At 36.7% G+C, this 19,295-nt stretch overlaps 1 protein-coding gene across 1 annotated transcript in view; it reads right to left on the bottom strand.

The window, feature by feature from the left end:
* dlp (glypican dally-like) overlaps positions 1–19,295 on the bottom strand; it is a 103,356-nt gene that overhangs the window by 11,187 nt on the left and 72,874 nt on the right. Inside the window, exons 3-5 of the mRNA XM_034985017.2 lie at positions 7,611–7,734; positions 6,071–6,181; positions 889–1,045 (exon numbers count right to left, since the gene is read on the bottom strand). Of these exons, the coding sequence (XP_034840908.1) occupies positions 889–1,045; positions 6,071–6,181; positions 7,611–7,734 (392 nt within the window). The remainder of the gene's footprint in view (positions 1–888; positions 1,046–6,070; positions 6,182–7,610; positions 7,735–19,295) is intronic.

The raw sequence follows: 19,295 nt of genomic DNA, 5'->3' as shown, positions 1-19,295 counted from the left end.
TAATTATTGCCAGGGCAATGTGTCATCTGGCGCCAAACGGGAGCAACGGACGGATGAATCAGTTTCTAAGATGTTACTTTGTGTGAAGGTCAAGCCACAAGCTACCAGACTCGAATATTGATAACTCTTTATTAATTCAATGCCGAATTTTAAATTTGCGATTTGTATACCTACATTTAATAATAAATAAAGGCAGACAATAGTAAATTGAGATTTATATCCTCTTGTCATACGAGTAGGTGGCTTATGTCTCTGATAGTTGTACCATTCCATGGAATTTGGTAACACGAAAAAATTGCGTAGACAACATTTTCTCGCGGGGCGCATGTGTGGCCTTCAGGTGTTGCACAATATGGCAAACACTATTGTCTGGAGGTCAGTAGTCAAATCATTTGAAATGGTTTAATTGCTTCAATTTAATTGTGACCGTATCTACTATTTGGTTCAATCGTTATGTCGCCTTGTATTCCATGTAAGTAATGTGTCACTGTCACGGACTATTTATGGTAACATCATCATAGCATCAGATTTGGTTTCAATTACTGGATGAATGTTCCAGAACAATATAAATTCTTAGGACAAGATTTCGATGGCGACTTTAGTAAGAACTTTGTGTCGTATTTTAAGACATTGAAAAGTACTAGACAAATCCCTAATTGCAATTGCATATTTTTAAATATCACATTGAAAAAAGTATAGCTTAGATGGCGATGAAGAAGTTCTAAATAAGAATTTGTGCATATGGAGCTCGGAGATTTATGCTTATTTGTGGGACCCACAAGATAATATTATGGTATCGTGCAAATGTTTAAGGCACTCTTTCCTTTTTATTTTGTGCGTCTTTATCGTCTATTGAAGAGGATAGAGTTAGATGGAAGAGTAAATTACCTGCATCATATTCCTGACAACGTCAGATCCGGCTCGCAACGCTTTGTGGAAGGTGCGAGTGGCAACGAAGGCGCGTCGAAGCTGCACTGACAGCTTGGAGGGCACGTCCTCAAACGGCTGGATGTCTCGCATGTGCTCGTTCACGCATTTCAAGTACCTGGAACAAGATAAATTATTAGATCAGAGAATATTAACTCACGAGAAATTTTATAGGAAGATGAAAAGCTTGGCAATTATTGCTTTCCATACTCAGATGGAAAACTATTACTTTAAGACCTCAGTTTAGCTTGGGGAACGCTTGTCTAGCATACACGTTTAATCAAACCCTAAAACGACCGATCTATCCTATATGAAACACCTATGAATGCTTTTCTATTATTTCAGCGGATGATATCGAATTGAATGAAAAACGTTTCACTCTGACGATCATTAATGACCAGATTTCAGTTCTGTGCTGTTTTCCAGTTTCTATTCCATCGTAGGACGTAGATGGGTAAAAATAGAAAAGCAGTCTCGCCAAAAACAACAGGCATATAACAACAATCGAAAAAAATAGTTATCATTAATTCCTCCACGCTTTCGAATATTTAATTCCGTGAAATACAAGAATGGCGATCGCTGATTAATGTGGAGACTCGCCAAAGAGGACACAAAGTATAATTATCGCGACTCAGCGGGCAATGTGCCGAAGCGGCGAATGCGGTTCGTGGAATTAAAAAGGATCACTGGTGAGGCGAAGTAAATGACATGAGCAAGCGATGTAATACTCTTTTAATAGAATATTTACTCGATAAACATATTGTGAGATTTATATGAGTTGAAGTAAAATAGGTTTCATTTCTTAGGCGTTAAGTTCCTTTGCAGATACATGATTGGCTAGCTTCATCATTATCTCAAGTCTCAACACATCGTTAGATCACTACCAAAGTATGGATCTCCGTCTCCTCTTAGAATGAAAAGAGTTGACGCCATAGTCCACTATTCTGGCCAAAAGTGGATTGGCAAACCTTTCACACACCTTTGATAACATTATGGCGAACTCTCAGGCATGCCAATTTACTCACGATGTTTTCCTTTGATAAAGCAAGTGATATTTAAATGCTTAAAACATGTATTAAGCATGAGAAATTTTAAAAATATGTCAAGCTTGTGCAATTTGAGTCCTAGCTTTACATTTTAAGGTACAAATACAAGTTACATTTTGAATCCGTCTGTATATAGCTGCAATGTTATTTAAAGTAAAATTAGCTTGGTTTTATCAAATTATTTATCATTAGCGTGGTAATCTAGACAATATCTAGGTATTGAAGTAAAAGATAGTAATGACCTTCTACTAAACTGTAGGTAAACTACTGTGCAATATAAAAAAATGTTTATTAGTTTTACAATAAAAAGGCAAACATGTTTCTTCCGAAACCAGTTACAATATTAAAAATATTCTCAATTCAATTTTATTATCTCCATTAAAAGAGTTGCGGTAAAATGTGGATGTCTGCAAAAGCACTTATTAATATTTAATTTAATGTGCTTGACATGTTGTTGAAAAAGCTTACCATTACCATTAAATGAATAATATTATCATACATCTATAAAGGTGCATGTAAGTGCTTGAAACCCCACCCTGATTGCCATCTCGACCTGTCGCCTACAATACTTTCCGATGTAATATGGGTAGCGCTTGCTTTGGATAAGTGAAGAAACTAGTGAAGTCATCTAGTTCTTATAAAGAAAAATGGTGGCAGTTCTATTTCACACCACAAAATACATAATCATAGGTAATAGGATAGGACTAATATAGACTTTTGCTACCAATAATGATTATTGTGAAAACAACTGTTCGTCTCTTCAGGTTATTAAGACATCAAACAGTAGCACTCCCTTTCAAATTACACGTCATAACATCTTCAAGTCACTAACACACGTCGTCGTACATAACCTATACTTATCTCTGCTGTTATTAAACTTATAATTGCGTAGGCAGGCGCGGCGAATAGTGCTCTTGATCATAAATAATAACTATACATATTATAGATATTGAGCTAAAAGCATAGAAAGAGGACGTAGCGGACTTTTCGCTGAAGGTAAAACTGCGTGTCTTCATAAAATAATGATGATACTGATGATTAATCGTATAAGTCATGATTACAACCTTTTAGATTAACCAAGCCTTCGCGGGTGCACTAACAATATTCTCGCACTACGAGAGACAACACAAACTACCCTCAACAATAACTATAGCCTAACTATGAGTCATGACACCAACGTCCCTAACCCTACCTAAGTCCCTACCTAGATCGGCTCCACCATCTCCTACACCGGTCCCAGACCAACCAATATCTAACTATTACAACGTCAACTAGTCCAACATGACATGTTTTCAATTTTCATACGGAACGAAAATATTTACTGAAATGACCTATGGCACGAAATATGTGCAAAAGCTCTTCAAAAACCTCTTAAATACACGCTTTTTTGATATCAATACTTATATTAAATATATCAAAAAAGATTTGGACCCAGTGGTCAATTCGTTCTACTGGGAACGTTGCGTTTAACGTCTCCACAACCGCGTAGTTTTTGCCATAGATTTGTCACTAGTCACTACATAGTCAAAACGGCCGGCTAAGAGCTAAAAGCAATAAGAAGTATTGTACAAAAAATATATCACGTTATATATCCGTTTGTTGCAACCCTGTGGTCAATTTTTTTATGAGTCTCCTACAATTATTATTGACATCATTTAAGTTTAAGTTTAATATTCTTTATTGTACACCAAATAGAAAAGACACAAAAAGAAACATGTAAAAGAAGAACATACAATCAGCGGCCTTATCGCTGTGAAGCGATCTCTACCAGGTTGAAGAGGATTTAAAGGCTAGTGAGACTGGGTTTAAGGTGTACGTAAGTTGTTAGGGAACATAAAGATAATATATTTATATATAATATAATGATAGATGAATAATAAATATACAACAATAATCATTTGACATTGAACCTTACCGCAAACATTAGCTATTTGAATGTGTAGTACTAACTTGTGATCTTTTAGAATAATTTTTATCTAATTAGTAAACTTTTATGGTTTTTGGCCCTTAGCCGGTCGGTTTGACTATAACGACTGACGGTCATCTCTCTATTGATCAAGTCATGGTTTTAAAAAACAACTTACAAAGCACTCAAATGTGTAGGCTAAAGTCTTGGAATTACGATTACAAAGTGGTCACCATAACATTATTAACTGGTTGTTAAGAACTTTATTATCATTATTAAGTAGTTCACTTCTGTTGACAATATTTTAGTGTCAAGTTCAAATCTGTTATGGTGCTTTATGGCTTTTTTATGTGGGTTAATGGTTTCAGCGTACAGTGTATCATTGTGTTATACCCAGTGGCGTGCAGGTCATAGAGGCATAAATGCACTTCTTACCCCAGTTGTAATAGCTCAATGCAAATTTTACGTTATGACCTGCCAGTAAAGGTTCCTACCTAACTAATGCCTACCTTGGCTTCAAACCCTGTGCACGCCACTGGTATACCTACATAGTTAAAGTGAAAATAGTCCGCAAATTTCTAATGCGCGTGGCCGCCATTTTAGCGACTTTCAGCTCTAGACTGAAGTTTCGACCTGATGGTTTTTTATTTTTATTTTTTATATATTTCTATTTCGGCTGACGTCAAAATGAGGTCATTTCGATGTTAATGAGACATGGTTCCAACGCAATAGCAATTTGCGGGACTTATACAATACCTATAGCCTATAGGTATTTAAAACAAGAGTGAATATATGCATCTTCTAGGTAAACGCGTCCCATGTTAGCAGGTGTGATTGTGGTCGAGCGTTTGCCTATGCCTATAATGAATTAAAAAAAAATTTTTACAAAAAAAATAAAAACCGACTTCGTTACATAAACACTAAAAATTGAAAAATAATTTAATTTATTACCGAATATATTATGTATACAAGAGTTAATATAGTTCCCTAATAATACTTTTTGGTGCCGGTGCCAATTAGCTTTAGAGTCTAGACTTCATATTTTTATGGGACTCCACAATGGCACCACATTGGCACCGACCCCAAAAAATATTATTATGGAACTATATTAACTCTTGTATACATAATATATTCGGTAATAAATTAAATTATTTTTCAATTTTTAGTGTTTATGTAACGAAGTCGGTTTTTATTTTTTTTGTAAAAATTTTTTATTTCACAATTTTTAGTGGCCCCATGAAATTATGCTATAACTGGTTAAAAATCTACTGTTTACTAAGCTATTACACTGATCGCGAGCAATTTACTCTTATCCGTTGAGGAGTTCCAGTATCTATCTTCGAAGATGTTCATCAGATCTTCACCAAATTGAAATGGGACCAACTTTGAAGTATACCCTTTCAAACAAAAGAAGAATTTTCAAAATCGGTCCAGGCGTTTTTGAGTAATCGGGGAACATACATAAAAAATAAAAAAAAAAAAAAAAAAAAAGATTCCGACGAATTGAGAACCTCCTCCTTTTTTTGAAGTCGGTTAAAAAGGAATGTTTTCCTTATGGACTAAGAGCCCGCGAGGCTCAAACCTTCGTTACTTTGTAAAAGCTGAAACCTCTACGTATTATCCTCAACAGTGAGGAACTATCAGCGACTAACTATATGAAGTTTGGATCGTGGTGGCTTTGGCAGATAACAGCAAACAAAGGTGTAAAAAATCTTAAGTCAAAGTACCTAGGTACCTATAATTTTTATAAATTTTTTATTCATTCAATCACGAAATCACGTCATGCATTGCTAGACACGGGACGTGGCAACAACAACAAAATAGGGTTACGATTTTTTTTTAAATAGAGATAGCGAGCAAACGAGGAGGCGGGTCACCTAATGTTAAGTGATTACCGCCGCCCATGAACATTTGCAGCACCAGAGGAACCGCCGATGCGTTGACCTTTTAGAAATTTTTGTTGGTCCGCCCCTTGAATAACCCCACGTTGTAATCTAGTGGGAACACCGCCGATAGGAGTTGGTTCCATAGTTTGCATGTGCGTGGAAAGAAGGATCTGGCACAGCGGACGGTCGAAGTGCACCAGACACCAAGGTGACAGGTCAGACTGCCATAACTAATTAACTATACATACGTATTACGTGGTATGGTATGCCTTGATAATAAGGAAGAATCTAAAGTTTAAGCTTACTTCTCGTCGAAGCTATACTGCGAGTTGAGCACGGTGAACATCTTCTGGTAGAGGATGCCGAAGAAGTTGTCCATCATCTCGTCGAAGTCTGTATCGCCGCGGGTGTAATACCTGAAAAACAAGAATTAAGTTGTATAATGATTCAAATCACGATTACAAACTACATTTTGTGTAAGTACAGTGACCGGAAAAAACTTAAGAAATGCAATTACTATGTCTCGTATACGATCTCCTGTTATTAGGAAAACCGGGCCGAAACGCGGGAGGGCGCCCGTTCGGTAGTTGCTCGGTGGCTCTTTACCGGGGCGCCTTGACTCCCTACAAATTCTGTCTATCCTATCCGTGTCCCTTTGAGTCTTTTTTAACCGACTTCAAAAAAAGGAGGAGGTTCTCAATTCGTCGGAATCTTTTTTTTTTTTTTTTTTTTTTTTTTTTTTATTTTTTATGTATGTTCCCCGATTACTCGACAACGCCTGGACCGATTTTGAAAATTCTTTTTTTGTTTGAAAGGGTATACTTCAAAGTTGGTCCCATTTCAATTTGGTGAAGATCTGATGAACATCTTCGAAGATAGATACTGGAACTCCTCAACGGATAAGAGTAAATTGCTCGCGATCAGTGTAATAGCTTAGTAAACAATAGATTTTTAACCAGTCATAGCATAATTCCATGGGGCCACTAAAAATTGTGAAATAAAAAATTTTTACAAAAAAAATAAAAACCGACTTCGTTACACAAACACTAAAAATTGAAAAATAATTTAATTTATTACCGAATATATTATGTATACAAGAGTTAATATAGTTCCATAATAATATTTTTTGGGGTCGGTGCCAGTGAGGTGCCATTGTGGAGTCCCATAAAAATATGAAGTCTAGACGATTCGCGCAGCTAAAGCTAATTGGCACCGGCACCAAAAAGTATTATTATGGAACTATATTAACTCTTGTATACATAATATATTCGGTAATAAATTAAATTATTTTTCAATTTTTAGTGTTTGTGTAACGAAGTCGGTTTTTATTTTTTTTTCCCCTTTCTGGGGCAGACGTGCGCGAAAACGTACCTAACCACGCGTCCTGTTATTAGGACAATTCTAATTAATACCTAATGTAAGTAATAGTAAGTACTATTATTCAGTGGCCCAGCCGAATAACAGGGCCGGCTCCAGGCACAAGAATAAGAAGGGCCAATAGAATAAGGTTAATTTGATATAGACACACCATTATCATATTTTTTATAGAATCAAAAGGGCTTGATTTTGTATCAATGGTATGACATATCTCTACATAGTATTAAACAAAGTCCCTTTCCACTGTCTGTATGAACCTTTTAAACTACGCAACGGATTTCAATGTGGTTTTCACCAATAGATAGAGTGATTCAAGAGGATGGTTTATACGTATACTTAGTTTAATATTGATTTTAATTGTTCATAAAACCTAAATCTCTGACAAAGTCGCAGGCATCAGCTAGTCCATAATAAATCGTATATTTTGAATGTAATATTCAATTTCAAATGCTATGAAACTGAAATTACCTCTCCAGTTGTTCGAAGAGCTGCACAAAGACGTAAGAGTGTTGTTCGTAGATCATGCCGTACGTGCGTTTGAACATCGCGTGGAACTCCTCCCGAGACAGCATCAGCAGCTTGCGGAAGAACTCTGTAAGGAAAGGTTTTTATGAGATACGAGTTTATCATGCAGGCAGGTATATTTTCTTATTTTATATTTTTACTAGTTTATGCTCGCGACTTTATCCGCGAGGACAACACAAATTTCGAACACCTATTTCATCCCCTTAGGGGTTAAATTTTCAAAAATCCTTTCTTAGCGGATGCCTACGTTATAATAGCTATCTGTATGCCAAATTTCAGCCCGATCTGTTCAGTAGTCTGAGCTGTGCGTTGATAGATCAGTCAGTCAGTCAGCCACCTTTTCCTTTTAGATATTTAGATTTATGAATCAGATGTCTGGCTGAATTCAAACCTGCTGACAAGTGATAATGCAGCCTAAGATAGAGCCTGCATTCCCAGAAGATGCCTATACAGTTATACACTATTAATATGAAGGTACATACATATACTAAGAGCTGGCGTGCACCACATTGCGTTGAGTTGCGGCGCGTTTTAAAATCCGTAAATTTGAATTTGGACGTATCAAAATGCAGTGCAGAATTAATTCCGCAGTGCGTGCGCTTCCATAAAGTTCTACAGTTCACAGATTTTGCGGAAAAAAACGTGGTGCGCGCTAGCTCTAGAAGGGGAGGGGAAAAAGGAATCCTATTCTACATAGAACGTGTCGTTTTTTGTAGAATTCCTACAAAAAACAGCTTCGTTGTCTTGGACATAGGTAATATAATAAATAATAAAAAATCAAATAAATACTTAAGTATCGCGTGTCAATATACCTTTGAATAAATACCTTAGGAATTTCAGTAGGTTATACAGAAGGAAACATTTATAATGTTTGTTGCATGTTATATTCATAAGAAATTATAACCATTTAATCTATATCAGTGTTTTTGTGTTTACTTATGGGTCATACAAGTAACTGGTAAGTATTCGTTTTTATCGATATTGTATCATATTATTTCACAGTAGTTTTATTGTCTTTTCGAAATTTCTAGCCTATACTTCTCCGATTTATCGTATAATCTCCATATTATCTCTGAATAATTAAAGAAGGTAATGTTTGTAAATTTTAATAGTTAAGTAAATTTTGTTTAACTATTATACTGAAAAACCAAATGTTTGTGAAATCAAACAAAGGCTTGCACGTAATTACTAATTAAATCGAGTTGTAACCGCAGGATTATGGTATAGCCTATAGGCGGCCAGGGGTGACGAATCTACAAGAAATATCGCTGTTTTGAAATAAAATTAGTTCTCGTTCTTAAAGAATATTATGTTTGGTTTTCTACACATTATAAATATTCCACTTGCCTCTTCAAGTAAGCGTGAAGTAAATTTAAAGTTCGTGTTAGGAATGTCTACATTCCTAACACTAGACTAGGTACACAGCTAGTGGTAGTGATACGGAGCCATCGGCTTTACATTACTGCAAGGAAGCCGCTGAATAACTTAAAAGTCACCCGGGTTTGCAACGATGCGTATGTGTGGTTAAGTCGCCGGCTACTATATTATTATAATATATTAGGTTTATAGTCTACTAGCTTATGTCTGCGACTTCATCTGCGTGGACTAAACAAATTTTGAACCCCTATTAAAATAGTGGTTCGAAACTTGTAAGGGGTAATTGGGTAAACCCCCTTGGTGGTTGAATTTTTAAAAATGCTTTCTTAGCGGATGTCTACGTCGTAACAGCTATCTGCATGCCAAATAGCCCGATCAGTCCAGTAGTTTGAGCTGTGAGTTGATAGATCAGTCAGTCAGTTAGTCAATCAGCTTTTCCTTTTATATTTAGACTTCAGACTTGAATCCAACAATAGTCGTATTATACATTTTGAAACCTTTATACAAAAACTAGCTGAACAACTTCGCCCTCGTGTTTTTAGATTTTAAAAATCCAGTGAAACTCTTCGATTTCCGGGATAGAGTAGCTTATGTCACACAGGTCTTTAACTATATCCATGCAAAAAGTCAGGACGATCCGTTGCTCCGTTGCAACGTGATTGAAACATAAACCAAGAAACCAATAAACCAACAAACAAATACTTTCATATTTATAATATGGATACCTAGTGAAATATGGGTACTGGCTAGTGTAGGGGTATATCATAAATTTGTGCTCTAAATACATATATATTATGTAAATAGCTTTCGCTAAAGATTCAAAGGTTCGTTACCCCTGACAACAGGTCCTCTAAGGGCATCGTGTTACTTCTGCAACTGATCGATAAACCTTTACAATATTGATTAGTTCATTACACTTCACCGCCTATCGGCCGACTTCAACTGCAAACACTGGAATTATACAATGCAGTGGTCAATAATTATCTTTAATTTAATTTTGTATGAAGAATAGAATCCTTAATATGTCCCTATCAACTCACACCTTGGTATATTATTATAAATACTGGTATAAATGTGGTAGGAACTAGGGAAGCTTCGATCGTGAAATGTTTTCACCTATTATAACGCCAAATTAGCGTTTTGTACACCTATTAAAAATTACAATCCGCACATGGCCAGCGTGGTAGACTATGGCCAAACCATTCTCACTCTGAGAGGGGACCCGTGCCCTATAGTGAGCCGGCGATGGGTTGATCATGATGATGATGATTAAAAATTACCTGTAGGTATTAAAGATATGGTGAAATATGTAACAAAAACGAAGGCCTCTAAAGGCCTTATAGACTCAAACCCACACTCCTCCCACTCAAGTAAGTAGGTTATTGATATTTGATATCAAAGTGAAATAAATAATAGCTAACAAGCTACTGGCAGTATTTGAAGCTAAATATAGAACGTCTGCCGTCTTCTGATAGTAAAATGTGGCATTAAAATTAGATAACGTGTTACGCTGTTTAAATTCAACGTTTATAATCGCTTTCCTGACCTACTGTGTGAGATTTTTAGTAAACAAAACTAAATTTCGTCTAAGCTCAATGTGTATGGGAGACAAAGCTCCAAAAATGTTGCACTACGGGTGCTATTCATTTGACTACCTGGATAACTGACTACAAAGTGAGGGTGAGTGAGTGTTAAAATTATTTACAAAGTGAGGGTTTAAATTGAACACGCTTGGCCATGATAATTTGTATTATGACCTAAAATGGGACGTGATTGCCTAGAAGATGCTGATTCTCTTTTGTTCAATAGACATGTAAGTATTTAATTTGTAAATTATTTTCATTTTATTGTTTTTGTATATTTTTCCTGAAATAAATGACTATTTATTTATTTATATGGGTATGATTACTTACTGTCGAAATTCATGCAATTAAAATATGAATTCATTGCATATGAAGGCAGCCACTTAAAATAAAAGTGGTACATGTTACCATTTTGCTTTGAAATTGCTATTTAATTTTTATCTAGATAAGTACGACGTATAATATCTACTAGTTGAATAACAAGAAATAATTGGGTTTCGGAGAAATTTGAGTTCCTAACTAGATAAATTTCGCGGTTTTCCATAATAAAAGTATCGAGCTTCCTGTTAAATTTAATTCCTTTTAACAGTAGGTAGATTTATTATTTTAGTGCTATTCAACCGAGTGTATACACAGGATCGAAACCCGAACTCCCGAATTAGGAGGCCAATGCCTTAAACATTCAGCTTTCACCGCTTGGTTAGATAGGCAATCATCGGTATGTATACCTATACCTGTTATTAAATAGTATTAAACAATTGATTAGCACGCCGTATCATTTGTTGACGTTACCACGTAGTTATCATTTCACGAGCAAATCAATTTTTGTATTATTATTGTAGTTAATCATAGTGCAATATGTACAATTGTACAATAACCGCTTCTAGCTATTATTGGGCGCCATATTCCTCGCCTTTGATGTAATTTTGTCGCGTGCCGCACGTGAGCAAAAAATAAAAATAGCTAAACACATGCATTGTGCGTGCATTCTTCAACATAACAACAACGCGGCCACACGCGTTACGTCGTTAAACTTTTTGTACTGTTAGACAATTTTCTTAAAAACATAAGCATAAATATGTTAAGATAATAATCGCTCTGGTGACCTGATATTTATTAAGTAGGTACTGGCTACTGATTCATTATGTATAAAAGCCCTGTAGCCTATCAAATAGTTTTAGAAAAATATTTTTTATAACATTAACAAGTTTATAACCGGAAATATATTATGTGCTAGCAAGAAGAAAAGTATTTATTAGATATGAGGTATCTGATAATATTATGACCTCAAGATACTACATAATAATCTTAGCCTCGAGTGTATTATAATAAGTTATATTTACATAAAATAATAAATAATAATTACGGCCCCCTCAAAACATCCTGGCTGCGGCCCTTGCAAGCAAATATTTTCTTACACTTTCTTTAGTAAGCGACAGCGTTGATAGATTACGTTGATTCTTCACACACCTTTGAGAACAATATGGAGAACTCTCAGGCGTGCAGGTGTCCTCACGATGATTTCTTTCAAAGCGAGTGATATTTAATTTCTTAAAATACACATACCTCTGAAAAGTTAGAGGCGCGTGCCAGGGATCGAATCCCCAACCTTCCGAGACGCGGATGTCCTAGCCACTAGGCTACCCACGGCTATATAGACATGTTTATGCATCAATTTTATTAGATCCAGTTCTGAGTCAAAATATATTGCGGTCCAATTTATTCCCACGTTTTAGTATTGCGATACTCGAAATCTATCAACGTTGCGTTGTCGGGATGCGCAAGCTCATGCTAATAGCTACTTACTGTTTACATCTCTATATATAAAAATGAATCACTGAATGTGTTGCAGATCGCAAATCTCGAGAACAGCTGAACCGATTTCGCTAATTTTTCATAATATTCCTTGAAGTACGAGGATGGTTCTTACGGAGAGAATTTTTTTAAAAAAATCCTGAAAAATCGACTGTTAGGCGGTACGAAGTTCGCCGGAGCAGCTAGTATATTATAAGTTATAACTATGCGTTTTATTCACTTACGTGACACCGCGTTAACGAAACCTTAGGCGGAAATAAATAGAATTAGCTATTCATTGACGAGTGAAGTTTGAAATTCTGCCGTTTTTACGCTTGGGTAGGTAACAAGCAAACATTTTTTGCTTGGAACAAATACACGCCAAGTTGATATTAGGCGATTCGTACTAATTTCTCGTCAAACATGAGGAACAGTTGTGTTTATGAATACCTACCTATTTGTCAATATTTTGTAAGGAAGTTGTTCGCTTTCCGCCCTTTAAGGAATTGTTTATGAACATAATATTGTGTTAGACACTTATGGGCATGAATAAATTTTATCTCTCGTGTTCTTCTTTCTATATATAAAAATGAATCGCTGAATGTGTTGCTGATCGCAAATCTCGAGAACAGCTGAACCGATTTCGCTACTTCTTTTTTCATAATATTCCTTGAAGTACGGGGATGGTTCTTACGAAGGGAAAAATTTAAAAATTTTCCTGAAAAAGAAACGACTGTTTAGGCGGTCCGAAGTTCGCCGGGGCAGCTAGTCCTACCTAATAATTATAGGGTAGGTATTGTAAATTGTAAGGTAATTTGTTAAATATGACCTATACCTAATTGTATTAGGTTCCTATGTTAATCTATTTTTAATCTAGATTTCAATAAAAATTACCAATTGTTTATTACAGTAGGTCATTCTTAGATAGGTAGGTAGGTATAATTTGTTTGAATGTCATAGAAATCTCCAATAAACTAGATAATTTCTCTAGATTTTAAGGTAGCGAAATATTTTCGAACCCGATAGAAAGTTCCCAATAAAATATAAAATAAAGGCTACCTATCTAACATTTAACAAAATTTTCAAGTTATAAGTACCTACCTATATTAGGTAAGTTTAATTACTATTAAGATAAACAGACAGACAGACAACAAAGTGATCCTATAAGGGTTCCGTTTTTCCTTTTGAGGTACGGAACCCCAAAAATAAAGAGAGTAAATGCATGACAAAACTTATTATGTCTAAAATGTAGAAACAGGTAGAAACTATTAATCACATGCGTCATGCGTATGACAAAAATTGTAGAGAATAGGTAAACAGATAAATCTAGTAAGTACCTAGTGGGGTACGGGTATGGAAAAAACCGGCCAAGTGCGAGTCAGGCTCGCGCAACGAGGGTTCCGTCCTACATTCGTATTTTTTCGACATTTTTCACGATAATTCAAAAACTATGATGCATAAAAAGAAATAAAAATCTGTTTTAGAATGCCCAGCACGCCTAACATGCGCACCACGAGAAAATTGTGTCTACGCATTTACTCGTCTTATTTGTATGAAAAACACGAGATAATGCGTAGACAAAATTTTCTCGCGGGGCGCATGTTAGGCCCTCAGGTGAAAACCTTTTATATTATAAGTACCCCACTGGATATAGTTATCTTACTTCGAGAATTGAAAATACTAATTATTAGTTCATGACCACAATTAAATTTTTTTTTGTAATGTAACCATAAATTCACGGTTTTCAGATTTTTCCCCGAATGTCTGCTATAAGACGCTACCTACCTGCTAAATTTCATGATTCTAGGTGCGGATGTACCCTGCAGGTTTCTTGACAGACCGACAGACAGACAGAAAACAAAGTGATCCTATAATAAGGGTTCCGTTTTTCCTTTTGAGGTACGACCCTAAAAATGTAAAGAATAAACACGAACCTACCAATTAGAAGCTATACAGAATATTAAGTAGCTGATTACATAAACGCATTAATCTGGTCGGGCAGTTCTAATGTCGGTAAGTAACTAAACCTCAAATATTTGTAAGTTAGAAAAGCTGTATCAATAAATCATGGTCCATTGGAAGCTATTCTATTTCTGTGTGAAGCGATAGACTGACATTTGAGACTGAGATCATCGTGTGGAGTCGACCACGCCTACCAAATTAACATTCTTTAATAGTAGGATTAATAGCTTATGTGGTTTATTACGATTGATTTAGCAATTGGATACTAAATAATATAATACCCAAAAAAATAATTATACCTACCTACCTATAATACTTTAAAATATGCGATAGTGTGTCAGTCTATACTTTTAAACCCGGAAAATCAAAGAGTTCCTACAGGATTTTTAACAAACTCCCTTGCGCAGTGGTAAGCACTGTGGTCTTATTAGTGGGAGGTCCCAGGTTCGATTCCTGACAGGGGCTTGGAATTCAATATTCTAAATTTCTGGTCTGGTCTGGTAGGAGGCTTCAGCCGTGGCTAGTTACCACCCTACCGGCAAAGCCGTGCCGGGCACGATGCCGTGTAGAAACCAAAGAAAGGGGCATGGGTTTAATAAAAACTGCCATACACCTTCCAGGTGGCCCGCTTCCATCTTTGCATCATCACTTTCCACCAGGATGAGATTGCAGACAAGGGCTAACTTGTATCTGAATAATAAAAAAAAAGATAGACTTAGGTTACTTTTTATCCCGGGAAATCAAAGAGTTCCTATGCGATTTGTAAAAAGTAAAACCTAAATCCACGCGGGTATGGTCTAGTAGGATTTCTATAAATAATATTGAAAGACTAGCATTTTCCACGTCTTCGTCCGCATGGATTGGATTTTTTTAGACCCCGTTGGATTTTATTGAATTACCATATTCTTTTCAAGTTAGCCCGCTTAAATCACTATATTGGTCTTTACCACAAGCGCATCATCGAGCTCGGTGGCTATCATTCTGTGTTGATCACTGAGTTAGCGAAGGTGAGATGAGATCGCAGTGAGGGACTCAGGGTGAGATCTATAAGTAGAGCGCACTTTGACTTTGCTCAGACTTAAGATTGAGTTAAAACGAGACAGATTTATGCGAGAGATATACCTCTGTCTCGTTTTAACTCTGTCTTAAGTCTAAGTTAAGTCAGAGTGCACTCTATAGATCTCTCTAGGTATAGATAGCGTTTAAACTATCGTGAGTGATTTCCATTATGCATGTATGACAAAACGGCTTTACTCACGTATTTCTTCGACGTTAGCCCGACTAGTTTCGAACCCATCCGAGGTCCTTTTTCACAGGGACTCAGTTCGCGCACGCATCGCGGTTGAGACTGTGAAAAAGGAACCCGGATGGGTTCGAAACTAGTAAAAGTAGTGCAAGTAGTAGTGTAAAAGTAGTATTTACCTATGTACCTCTGTACTTTTATCTACATTGTCAGGTGTTAGATCATAATAGTCCGGACTGACCAATTACCTAGTTTAGAACAACGGGGACACATCCTCCTGACCCCACTTTAGCAATGACGATTTAATAATTTATTTTTATGTTTATAAAATATGTTTATAGTATGTTTCCTTTCGACCCGAAAAAGTGATTCGAAATGCCTTAAAAAATAAAGAAAAATATTGTATGCAAGTTGCAACTAGACTATGGCCAAAACCCTTCTCACTCTGAGAGGAGACCCGTGCTCTGTAGTCTGTAGTGAGCCGGCGATGGGTTGATCATGATGATGTATATAGGCATAAGCACATCCAGGGGCGTGCAGGTCATACAGGCATAAATGCACTGCTTACCCCAGTTGTAATCGCTCAATGCATTTTTTTCATTATGACCTGCCAATAAACAGGTTCCTAGCTAACTAATGCCTACCCTGGCTTCAAACCTGTGCACGCCACTGAGCACATCTGTAATATAAAAATGAATCACTAAATGTGTTGCTCATCGCAAATCTCGAGAACAGCTGAACCGATTTCGCTAATTCTTTTTTTTTATAATATTCCTTAAAGTACGAGGATGGTTCTTACGGAGAGAAAAATTTAAAAAATTTGAATCGACTGTTAGGCGGAACGAAGTTCGCCGGGCCAGCTATATATATCTTATAAGTATTACCTAAATCAATCCCAGGCGACCCGTTAGCAATGTTAACTACTTATATTGTGTGTCAGATATTCGCCGGCGAATCGATTTGACCCACTCGAAGTGTTAAGAACTTGAGTGCCTACTTACTGCTTATCAGTGTTTTAGTGCCCTTTTAATTGAGCCGCCTTAATCGAGTGGTTCTACCTACCTTTCAAACCTAGGGTTAAAAAACTTAAAAAAGAATTTCGCTCACGACAATGTGAGTTATTTTAATTAAGGTAAGCAGTGGTTTTATGTCTCTACTAGCTGCTGCCTGCGACTTCATACGCGTGGATTTAGATTTTTAAAAATCCCCTAGGAACTCTTTAATTTCCCTGGATAAAAAGTAGCCTATGACCTCACTCTCTAGGTCACTCTCTAGGTCTTTAACTATACCCATGCAAAAAATCACGTCGATCCGTTCCTCTGTTGTGACGTGATTGAAGAACAAACCAACAAACACACATTCACATTTATCATATGGGTACTAATGGCTTGCAAGCCACATACCCATTAAGTACCCATTTCTTCAGCTGCAAAATTTTGGTTCTGGGAGCATCTGCTGCTTATCTCTCGACGGCATTAAGTTTGAGATACGTTAAGTTTGACGCACGTGTGAATGTATATATTTAGAACGCATCCTCGCCTTTCTTACCTACGAGCGGTTTCGAATGCTAAGAAAATATCAATTTTAATCATTGACTTATATATTACTTCGTAAGAACAGGGCCATTGAACAAGCAAAATGGCACCGACTCATTGGTCCTAAAATGTTTATTTAGCACCAATGCAACCTCAGTGACGTCTGGATGTCAAACGGGTCGTTCATTAGTATCTAAGAGAAGGCGCTGATTTATTTGGGTCCAAAACCGTGGGTATATCTTGTCATTTATATCGATGATTTTAATAAAATATTACAATTACCATGTCTTAATCAATATGATTGATAATCATTTTTAAAAGTAGGTAAGTAAATATATTTGATTTTTGACTAATTCATACAAGGTATACTGTGCCAATTTTGATCTCTTTTACAGTTGCCACCTCTACAGGATGTAACCAGAACGCTAGCAAAAACTTAGCGTTATTGTTATACTGCTTACTATCATACTGACATTTCGTATGTCGGCTCATTGATTTGGTATTGATTCGATCATTGATTGATCTTTAATAACATATGACTTTGTATTAAAATTGAATAAAGTGAAATTCTTGACTGAATAACTTTTAAATTAACTTATTCATGATTCTATTACAAAGTCATATAGGTACCAATTTACGTATTAATCAATTAGTCAACAAAAATCATAATAATAATGATGATTTATTAAATTATTCCGAGTTAATTAATCTTCTGGCCACGCTTCATTACCTTTCATTAGGCAATCATTTGAAATTCAACGTGTCCAACATGTTTCTTGCATTATGTCTTATTTTGGTGCAAGATAGAGTTAAAAACTTAACCTGGTAAATATACTCTATTAAAATAACTAGGTGTGTTCTTATAAGCTGTGATAGCCTAGTGGTTAAGACGTCCGCCTTCTAATAGGAGGTCAGGGTTTCGATCCCGGGCACGTACCTCTGCGCGTTTTAAGTAATTAAATATCACTTGCTTTAACGGTGAAGGAAAACATCGTGAGGAAACCTGCATGCCTGAGAGTTCTCCATAATGTTCTCAAAGGTGTGTGACGTCTACCAATCCGCACATGGCCAGCATGGTAGACTATGGCCAAAACCCTTCTCACTCTGAGAGGAGACCCGTGCTCTGTAGTGAGCCGGCGATGGGTTGATGATGGTAATGTTCTTATAATGCGTACAGAATGAGACCTCATCCGCCACTTTAACTCTGAGATTTCACTGTGAGATTTTCTCAATAGAATGTGGGCTAAAATAAAATCTGAAAGTCGTAGACTTCATTGACTGCTAAGTGACGAAATGGAATCGGGATTCGGGTCACCCCTAAATAATCGCGGGTGTTGTAGGCAGGTAACAGAACGTAAAATCGCTTTGGCAGCATGACATGAGCTATAAGGTGAGATCAGCTGGTCGTTTCCGGAAAACCTGCATCAATCTTTATTACAGTCGCAATTGCTGTGATTGGCTGAACAGATGGTATTCTTATTGCAACAATGCATTGTAGCCAATAATGAGCCAGCATAATTCTACCGCAATCGAGCCATTGAGTCAAAGGTCCGAAGACTCGTCGTAAAAACCCGCAAATTGCTATTGCGCTGGAACCATGTCTCATTAACATCGAAATGACGTCATTTTGACGTCAGCCGAAATAAAAATATACCATCAGCTCGAAACTTCAGTCCAGTGTTGACGTCACTAAATTGGCGGCCACGCGCATTAGCAATTTGCGGGAGTTATACCTACGTTAAACATCTTGTTTTGGTAAAAGGGACACGACCGTCAATATGACAGGGTTCACCTAGTAGCACCTAGCTGCAGACCATACATAATACATGATGCAGGCTTCCCGCTGCCATACGCTGGATAATTGCCACGGAACGGGGCCCGGGCGCCTGTCCAAACATGGTTCAACACTTTTATACGACACGACACGATCAGCGACCCAGTGATCAGCTACTCGATTGCGCTAGAATGACAGCTACACTACAATGACACGATCGCAATCACCTCTGATTGGTCGACGCTCGCTGACTATTGGCTAAAATGCATTGTTGCAACAAGAATCGCACAAATTCAGCCAATCACATCAATTGAAGTGGTAATAATGATTCATGCAGGTTTTACGAAATCGGCCTACACA

The sequence above is a fragment of the Maniola hyperantus genome, chromosome 4 (assembly GCF_902806685.2).
Source record: "Maniola hyperantus chromosome 4, iAphHyp1.2, whole genome shotgun sequence".
In the NCBI taxonomy this organism is placed as follows: Eukaryota; Metazoa; Arthropoda; class Insecta; order Lepidoptera; family Nymphalidae; genus Maniola; species Maniola hyperantus.
Note: the sequence above shows the minus strand (reverse complement) of the source record. Positions and strands in the feature narration are given on the sequence as shown.